The sequence below is a fragment of the Nicotiana tomentosiformis genome, chromosome 10, assembly GCF_000390325.3.
Source record: "Nicotiana tomentosiformis chromosome 10, ASM39032v3, whole genome shotgun sequence".
Taxonomy (NCBI): Eukaryota; Viridiplantae; Streptophyta; class Magnoliopsida; order Solanales; family Solanaceae; genus Nicotiana; species Nicotiana tomentosiformis.
The window spans coordinates 5395988-5405927 of NC_090821.1; the positions used below are offsets into that span (position 1 = coordinate 5395988).

General features: G+C 36.2%; 2 protein-coding genes across 2 annotated transcripts; both read left to right on the forward strand.

The window, feature by feature from the left end:
* Positions 1–2089: 2089 nt before the first annotated feature.
* LOC104120372 (uncharacterized) lies at positions 2090–5243 on the forward strand. The gene is made up of 5 exons (XM_070187412.1): positions 2090–2173; positions 2432–2809; positions 3864–4074; positions 4371–4499; positions 4586–5243. Exons 3-5 carry the CDS (start codon positions 3979–3981, stop codon positions 5213–5215), a joined length of 855 nt encoding a protein of 284 aa, XP_070043513.1. The 5' UTR covers positions 2090–2173; positions 2432–2809; positions 3864–3978; the 3' UTR covers positions 5216–5243.
* A 3892-nt stretch (positions 5244–9135) lies between these two features.
* Positions 9136–9504, forward strand: LOC117273434 (uncharacterized). The gene has a single exon (XM_033652605.2). The coding sequence runs from the start codon at positions 9136–9138 to the stop codon at positions 9502–9504; it is 369 nt and encodes a 122-aa protein (XP_033508496.2).
* Positions 9505–9940: the final 436 nt, after the last annotated feature.

A 9940-nucleotide genomic window follows, 5' to 3' on the forward strand; every position in this document is an offset into this window, starting at 1 on the left:
TCCTCCCCCCCCCCCCCCAAACCCCCCACCCCTCCTCAAAAACATAGTTATCTGAGGAAGAGGAAATTAAACTAGTAGTATTGCTGTTTGAATTATGGACATGACTAGCTAATACATTTACTTTTCATTATATTGTTCAAATTGTGGTATCTTGAAACTGAACTATTGTTCAAATTGGTTTCCTATGAGGCCCGACTAATTTGGATTAGCTACTATCACGTAAGGTTCAATAAAAGAGGAAGCGCTAGCTACGAGAATAGTTTTTAATATTCAGAATTCGAAGTCGGAACATTTGGCTAAGGATAGAAAAATTATATTCATCCTACCACAAACTTACTTGGTTCTTAACAAGTACTAACTTCTTGCCAATCCATCTTACGCTAAAGTTTCCTCTCACTGGTTTGAGTTCCCATTGAAGTGTTTTGTGTGATTTCTTAACAAGTTATGAATAATTGAATATATGGAGGAGAAAAGTTTTACACTTGGGTTAGTAGTAGATCTTTTTTTTTTTCGAATATAATCTATAACGACACTGAAAAGAATTATACATATGCTATATATTTATATAAACTTGTAACATATGATTGGCTAAAAATGTAAGACCAGTAATTTTTAGAGGGAACATGTTGACTAAATTCAGTAGTTTACGATGCTTGACTACTCTGGAATTTGATCATTTTACCGTATTATTTTGGTCTAAAATAAGTGTCCATTTATATAATCAAGAAAGAATTAATTTTATTTTTTCAAATTTTGCCCTTATTTACATATTTCAATGTGTTAAGATAACAATTAATTAAGGTTAATTTAGTGAATATATCTCCTTCTTTTTCTCTAGGAGTTCGTATTTCCTTAATGGGTGTGCAAAAGGTAAAATGATCACTTATTGTGGATCGGAGAGAGTAATATTTAAAATATATAATTATGTTCTATATTTTTTACTTTACTAATAATGATAATAATAACGTTATCTCTTAAAATGATTGAGGATATACATTTGGTTCGTCAAATGTCCATGTCGACAGACAGATACCTTCATTGTGAAGCAAAAAATGCCTAAAAACATCCCATGTAATGCTCCATCATTCTTCCTTTTTTGTTTTATTTCTTTTAGTATTTGATAATTATAAATTTGGTTCAACAAATTAAGTATCACAAATAAACGGCGACGACTCAATTAAGAAATTTCAAAATTTTGCATACGTCATAAATTAAAAAACAGATAACTTACATGAACCAACAGAATAAAAAGCCAAAAATTTCCAAATTCAATTCCAGATATTCGAAATGTTTCTTAAGTTTTTGCAGCTCGCTATGAAAGTATAAAAATATGTAGCCCAGATTTTCATTATATATTTGATGGTGCTGAAAGATTGCTAAGATTTTCTATACCCAAGACCTTTTTTTCCTTCAAAAAGGAATATAATTTCATTTTTAATGCAATTTATAGATATTGCTAGCTTCGAGCTTTAGTGAAAGGCTACTAACAAGGGTTGTGGTGGAGTGATAAGTACTCTTTCACCCTTAGCTTGTATCAGGTTCGAGCCCTTGATATGGAATCACCTTTGTTAGGGAGCGCTTTACCCCCATGTGAGACTTTCCAGCGCGAATCCGGATTTAATCGGGGTCCCAGTACGAATATCGGATACCAAGTGGAAAAAAAAAACTTTAGTGAAAGATTGATCCGATAACTAAGAAGTCCAGCTTAGGCCCAAGATAAGGTTTCTAGAAGGCCATTTGAGGCCCATTTACATAGGGTGAGAATGGACCATCATTAGATTTGTTAATGGAGGGGGTCGACTGCGCGACATATTTTTTTGGGAAAATTACCCAAACTGTCACTCTATAAACTTTCCCAATCAAAAATAGCCCAAAATAAAATATCTACTAAAAAAAAGGCTCAAATGTCATTTTGAGCCCAATTTTTTTCAATTAATGTTGTATCTGTTATTTTTGTAATACAGACATCGAGTTTTCTCTCTCTCTCTCTCTCTCTCTCTCTCTCTCTCTCTCTCTCTCTATATATATATATATATATATATATATATATATATAGTGTGTGTGTGTGTGTGTGTGTGTGTGTGTGAGAGAGATTTTTTGCTAAATTGAGCCAAAATTGCTGAAATTTACAACAAAACAAGAAACATTTGCGATTATTTTCTTCTGATTCCAGGTAATTTGGAGTAGAAAATCTTTTATTTTATATAATTTTTTGGGATTGCATGTGTTTTTGGAGAAGCGATGTTGCTATTTTTTTAAGCTTTTGCAACTGAATTGTTTAGTTAGAGATCATCGTATGTATCTGTTATAGATTTTGTTAGTTTTGGTCGAGTTTTGTATCAATTTCTTCACAAAATTTTGAAACTGTTTGTTCGTATAATTTTTTTTTAAAAAAAATTTCTCATTGAACCTAGTTTCAATTGTGAAACAGAGCAATATGATAGGACAAACTCGTTCGATGAGTTCATCACCTTATTCAAAGTCGGTTTCAATTGAGAAATCGAGTAACATGAGAAGAGAAACTAGGTCGATGAGTTTATCTCCTCATTCAACCCCGATTTTAGTTGAGAAATCAATTGATGAACGAAATATAGGAAGACAAAATCGTTCCGACAGTGTTAAAGTGTTAGAATCTCGAAAGGATGTTGTTCGACAATCTGAGAAAAAGAAGAGCAAAAGGGTTAGAGTGGATGATGTTCAAGGTAAGAGAAAATATGTCGTGGAGGACGAAGTGAATTTGGGTGTCAAACCAAAAAAAAGTAAGGTTCAGAAGGCAGAAAAAGTTAAAATTCCTAACAAAGTTTGTAAGGTACATACAATTTCAGTTAAATTTTTTTCTGTTGTTGCATCTTCTTTTAAAATTGGATTTAGTTTATATTTGTTTATTTTTATTCGTGTCATTTATTTGTAGCCTTGGAAGCTTTATATTCCACTTGGTGAGCCTTTTCCTGTTACTCATTGGACATCATACACTAATGTGGGCATCGTATCAGTTTTACAGTCAAAGTTGACTAATGTCCAGCTTCGGATGTTTAGGGAAAGCTGTTTTGGCTATTTTTTTGATTTACTTCGAGTTGCTATCCATGCACAACTTATTCATTCTTTAATGTTTAGGGAGTTGGTTCAAGATAAGTGTGATCAGTTTTATGTGAAATTGAATGACGAATGTGTTTTACGTTTTGATCTTCGGGAATTTGGTGATGTAAGTGGTTTAAACTGTTGTGGCAATGAATATATTGAGAGTAACTTCAGTAGACCCAATAGGTTGATGGATACTTATTTTTCTGGTCTTGAAGCGGTGTCAAAGAAGTCGCTTATTCATTATTTTGAGAAGAAAAAATGGCAGTGTGATGAAGACGCAATTAAGATTGCAATCATTTATTTCATAAACACATTTCTAATGTCCACTCAGGCTCAGAAGACATTTATAAGTAAATGTGATTTCTATCTTGTCGAGAGTGGTGAGTATATGTCATTTCCCTGGGGTAAGATTGCGTTTCGAGCTTTAATGAAGTCGGTGAGGGACAGGTTGGGGGGAAAGTCTGAGTTTTATAGGATTGGTGGATTTCCTCTTCCATTGCAGGTGTGGTTCTATGAATGTTGTACTGTAGTTGATCAAAAGTTTGTTGTTCGCATTGGAGATCATACACTACGCATATTGAATTGGGAAATGACAGACAGGCCAACGCGTGAGAACTTCTCTACTGGTTTCTTCAACAGCACAGAGAATAAGGGACCAGCTTTTATGTATTGATGGGTTATACATATATGATACACTGTAATTCATTGTGATACATCAAATATATAATTTTTATACATCTTTGATACATCTAGAACTGAAGCACTTTTTGTTATATTTGCAGTTTAAAAATATTTCTCCTACAACTGAAGAACTAAGGAGATTTACTTTGCCTGTTGAAGTTAACGATGAGTATCAGAAATATTTGACATCACGTAATAAGGGAAAATTTCCTATTGATGATAGTGATGATTTTGTCACGCCACCCCCGAAACAGATTAAGGAGCATGTTCCATCAAAAAAGGTGCCGGGTGTCCAACCTGTTGATTATGATCGTGAGTTGCAAAAGTTGAAAGCTGATGTTAAAATATATATATATATATATATATATATATATATATATATATATATATATATTAAAAGTTTTGTTAAAAATGTATAATGTCTATTATTTTTCTTATTTGTTTCCTTTTGTAGTTCCATAAGCAGTTAAAGTCGTTCATGGAATATGTTTCTGATAAATTCAAGGAAGTCTTTAAGTTGATAAATTTCAAGTTATATGTTTCTTTTCCATTGTGCATTTCCTTTTATTTTTTTAGTTAACTTACTGTATTCTTTTTTTTAAAAATAGTTTGGTGCAAGCGAAGACAAATATGGTGCACATCCAGAGGAAGACATCAGTGGTCGTCAAGCCAATAATGATTTTGTGAGCAATACGGAGTTTGGTGGAAATGAAGATGTTGACATGGATGGTTGTAAGGTGTGTTTAGTTGTGCATTCTGCACTTTTCCTTTTTCTTTTCTTTGTTGTTTTTGATAATTCAATTAATTTTTTTTTAAAAAATAGGTCGGTGGAAGTGAAGGCAAAGATGTTCCATATTCTCAAGGAGATACCAGTGCGCATCATCATAACAACATTGTGCTCGATTCAGCAGATCAGTTAGGTGTCAATATTATGGAAGAACCTTCAGGTGTGAAAGTTAACATGTTCATTGCTGAAGTAACTTTCACACCAGATGTAGCGCATGCTAGCGTTATTGGTGAGACTGCATATGAGGCAGCAGGGGAGATGGAGGCAGAATCTGAGAAAGAAAAGGTTCCTGAATCTCAGACTGGCGTTGTATGTGTGACTGCAAGTGTTGATGAGGCGGCATGGGAGATGAAGGAACAATTTGAGAAAGAGGTTCCTGAATTTCAGATTGTTTTGTACAAGCCTGAATTACTTCCTGAAGTTTCGCCGCAAATGGAAAAAAGAAAGAGATGTCCTGCAAAGATCGTGCAGTCTCCGTTCATTACTGTATTTGATTCAGGATCCAGTACTAGTGTTGTTGAAGCAAAAGAAAAAAAGCAAATTTATGCTGTTAAGCATCCTTTTCAAAGCAAAATCGGAACTGGCATTAACAACTCTTTGTTAAATGTATTTATTGCATGGGACAAAGAAGGGAAGTCCAGAAAGAAGTATGTTTCCAACTTCTGAGTTTTGTTCAATTTTATATTTTAATATATTGTCATTTGTAGCATTATTTTATATCATTTTACTGTATCTCTTTTGTGTATATCTGTTACCAGAAATGAAATTTACCCGAACCATGTTAGTGAACTCAATCCTGCTTATGATCTTGGGGTATTGATAAGTGAGGATTTTGACTACTTATTAGCGCATTTTAGCTTTCGTTTTAGTCCAAAAGCGCTTAATTGTGTTTCCGAAAATTGATAAAATATACTTAATTGCAGGAATATTAGAAGATGAGGTCCCGAGATAAAATCCAATTGAAGAAGGAGTAATATGAACACAAGGACAAAAACAGGTACAAAAGCTCAACATGCGGACCGCAGAATATCATCTGCGGCCATAAGTCGTGAAGCAATTCCATCAGAGAATGTTGCAAGATGCGGACCGCACACGAATTATGCAACCGCAGAAGCTGGGCCAGAGCAAAAGTTCAGAGAACCTGTGTAAAGCCCCGTGGATTTTCATAATTAATTCGAGTTAATCTATTAAATCTGAGCTACATGGTTATTCGAGTGGAACAAAGTTATTGGAATGCTTAGAGATAATTTTAATAGTTAATTATTGAATTAGTGGAGGTTACAAGGTCAACAAATGCATTTGGAGCATATCAAGTTTCTATATCGTAAGGGCCGAAATTTATGAGAACTCAAAGAATTTAATAAGAAAACAAGGATTTTAAAATCCTAACCTCTTGCTGGCATCGAAAAAGGGATTTAGAAAAGTAGAAAGGTTGTTGGCTAACAAAGGGACAAAGGTACAAAGGAATAAAGGGGACAAGGGAATTAATTATTAAAGACAAAGGCAAACATGTAAAGTTGGGAAATGAAATGAACAAAGTTGAAGACCAAAATGTTACTTCAGTGCTGGACGCTGCACTTGATGCGTCGCATCTCCATCGCGTCCGAAATAAATTGGAACCCATAGTGAGACAGTAAACTTGTCCCATAGCGCCAAAGTTGGCGTCCGCTCAAGTTGAAGGAGTTGGGACGCACGCGATGAAGCATGCGACGCGTCCCATGCGGCATCCGAATTCTGAAGCCTTTTAAAGGTAATTATGGGAGGAGATTGGTCTTTTATTTTGGGACTTTGTATTTGAAGACTTAGAGAGAGAAGAAATCTTTCTACCATTAATACACCTTTAAGATAAGAATTTAATTTATTCTTGATAGATTTAGTTCATTAATTACATCTCTTAACTCTATAACTACATGAAAATTATAGATTTTTGAAGAAAATCTCAAGAACACTTCAAGAACTCAAATCTTGAATTTTCTAAGGTTTGACAAAGAGATAATCTCTTCACTCCAAACTTATATATTATACTCCATGGATGTAGTAGAGTATGTTTATAAAGATAGATTTACATTTAAACATCTATTCATGAAACCCTAGAAGAGTTGGTTGGTAGGGATGATGAATAGTGTTGGGTCTTACTTGAACGATGTTATTTTGAGTTTCTAGTAGAACGACTAAGTCCAATAACAAGTTTAATGAATGAGTTGAAGTTATAATTCAAGTATTGACCTTCAAATGATGAAATGAGGATTTTTGATAAACTTAATAAGTTGGACTTGAGTGTTAGACACTAAGTTGGTATTGTTGTGACGCGTTATTAAATTATGTGAGTTCGTATATGTAGATTGCGACTCGTCGGCATTATTGGATCATTTAGGGTAAGGTTGGAAGCTATTTGAGGTACATTGAAACTTATTAACCTCGGAACTTTTCTCCAAACTCATATCAAAACACGATTTAATTGAGTTTCTAAATGTGAGTCCTAGCTTGTGGGGACGAGCGAGCTGGGATTGTACCATTTCTTGCATCATAAAAGATTTAAGTGCTATGAATATAATTTTATTGAAATGTTATTCAAATTTTTAAAACTAAAATAAGGAATAGCACTTGTAGTATTTTTGAAATGGAAATACATGACTTGTGAAATATCTTGGATTTAACTATTCTCAAATAGTTGATTTGGCTATGAACATTGTCATTGATAAATGTAATATTTTTGGGAGTTACTTAAATTCACCGAGATTGACCTTGGATACTTTTCCTCATTAGGTCATGAAACTACATGTGTCGGTGTAGGCATAGAACCTACCTTATGGTTGGGAACAACGACAAAGTACTTCCCATTAGGGGGTATTATTGTACTACTTTATTAGCACGGATGAGTCGATTCATGCAACACAACGATAAGACGACCTGAGCAAGTAGGGTATATGATACTTGCCGCTAGGTACATAACCTAGTTGACCTTCTTTCGTGTCGGTGATTGTATAGTACTCCCGGTAAATGAAAAATGTAACATGATTTGCAAAGATTAATATTAAAGAAAGACTCTGAAATATGTTTTACCATACTATTTTATTTTATTTTCTAATATGTTAATTGATGTGAAGGATTCTTTCTATATCAATTGTTATTACATATCTTATATCTTCTTAAGTCTTGTCCTATTTTCTTTTGGGGAATGGTTCATGATTCGTACTAGGCATGCGGAGCTTAGGCCTTTTCGGCCACATTTCCATTTCCATTTTCAGGGACTGGACTTGAGCAGCTTGGACCGCGTGGTTAGGGCAACTCTACATTTTCTATTGGCACTTTTGGTGAGACTCTACACTCGTACCCGAGGAGAACTTTATTATATTATTATCCTTTGAGCCATCGGGTTATGCCTTGGTTGGCTATTTTATTCTGAGTCATAGAGATTCCATAGATAATAGTAGTATTCATTTTGGGTTGTAATACTATAATTACTAATATGGCATGCATGAATAAAATTTTCTTTTATATTTATGAAGCTTTCTTTCAAATAAAAATATTTACCTAAAGATATTACTCATGTCTTGTTCTATATCTTAAAATGATTGTACGTGAAGAGGCATTCACATCCTCCTGTTAGGCATATAAGTGAGTATTAATTTATGGGATGGTTCACTCGGGTCAGGTAGAGTACCGAGTGCCGGTCACGTCGTTTTAGGGCGTGACAAACTTGGTATCAGAGCCCTAGGTTCTAATTCGAGTCCTAGAAAGTCTATGGAATCGTGTCTGATAGAGTTCTCCTTATTGGTGTGTTGTTCACCACACTTATATTGAGAAGGTTGTATGGACATTATAAGAATACTTCACTCTTTCTTCTTATTCTAGAATCGTGCAATAGAGCTAAGAAATATTTCCTAACTCGTACGCTATATCTATTGGCAGAAGATAATGAACACGCGCGGCAATAAAATGAATCGGGAAGCTGCTCATATACCCGATGCGGCTTCGGGAAGGGTACCCGCTAGACCTAGGGGATGACCTCCGAAGGCTGCAAAGCACGGACTGTGCCAGTTCTAATGGCTCCAAGGGTGGTCCAGGAGCTCGAGGAAGAAGTTGATGAGGCACCTGCTCTACTTCCAGAACTAAATCACTTGGAGAAGACCCTCACTGATATTAAGAATGATATGGATACTTTTGTTGACCTCATGGCTATGAAGACTCAACAGAACCTTCAAGTGGGTATTCAGGCACTCCAACAAGGAGGGATGAGAGCACCAGTGGTTGAGAACATAGCACAGTTGGCCATAAAATTCGTGAGACTTGAGCCACCAATTTTCACCGGTACATATCCTGCTGCAGACCCTCAGGACTTCTTGGAGGAAGTTGAGAAAGCTACTACTTTGCTGGGAGTTAAAGACTATCGGATGGTTCGATTGGCAGCTTACCAGTTGAAAGACATTGGTGACCTCTGGTTCAAGGGGGTAAAGAAGATTCGATCGGAGGATGCACCTCCAATGATTTAGGCAGAGTTTAAGAAGATCATCATTAAGACGTGGTTACCATCGGGAGTGAGAGCTTCCCTTGTAATATTGTTTGAGACCTTAAAGTAGGATACTATGACCGTTCTAGAGTATAGCATCAAATTCGAGAAGTTATCCCATTATGCTCCCTACCTCATCCCCACTGAGGATGAGAAGATTGATCGCTTTGCTCGTGGCTTGATTCTGGGCATCAGAAAAGAAACAGCTAGTAGAAGAAGAAACACCACATTTACTGACTTTGTGGATTTAGCAATGGATCTTGAGAGGATTCATCAGGAGGATAGGGCCAATAAGGAGGAGAATAAAAAGGCCCGAACTTTTGGCACTTTCAGTGGAGTGCCTAATTCGGGCAAGAGGCAGAGCAGCAAAGGGCCATCTGGCCCACCACAGTCTAGGTTGCAGACATCTACCATTAGCCCTCCAGTGGCATACAGTACCGGATAAGGAGGCCAATCTAGGCCCGTTCATAGAGACCACTGTACTGCATAGTAGGCTCAGAGTAGTATGGGTTCTCATCAGCGTCAGTCTAGTGCTACCAGGGGACCCCGTGGTCCGTGCTATGGTTGTGGTTTGATGGGTCATATCTGAAAGTTTTGCCCTAATGGTCAACAAGGTTTGATAGCTCATCCATCACCATCTATGGCTACTACTTCGGTTGCACCGCCCCCACCTAGGGGTAATGGGGCACACAATGGGCGCAATGCAGAAAAGGTGCCGCAGATAGCTACTACTTCCCAGGGGACTCATCCTCGTTTCAATGCTATACCTACTCGCCCTACTGCGGAGGCTTCAAATGTTGTCGTTACAAGTATACTTACTGTTTGTACTCTAGATGCTTATGCACTTATGGACCCTGGATCTACTTTTTCCTATGTTACTC

Coding starts and splice junctions, on each gene's coding strand:
- LOC104120372 (XM_070187412.1), top strand. CDS start 3,979: ATGATAGTGATGATTTTGTCACGCCACCCCCGAAACAGATTAAGGAGC. Junction 4,075..4,370: donor CCAACCTGTTGATTATGATC/GTGAGTTGCAAA, acceptor TTTTAAAAATAG/TTTGGTGCAAGCGAAGACAA. Junction 4,500..4,585: donor TTGACATGGATGGTTGTAAG/GTGTGTTTAGTT, acceptor TTTAAAAAATAG/GTCGGTGGAAGTGAAGGCAA.
- LOC117273434 (XM_033652605.2), top strand. CDS start 9,136: ATGACCGTTCTAGAGTATAGCATCAAATTCGAGAAGTTATCCCATTAT.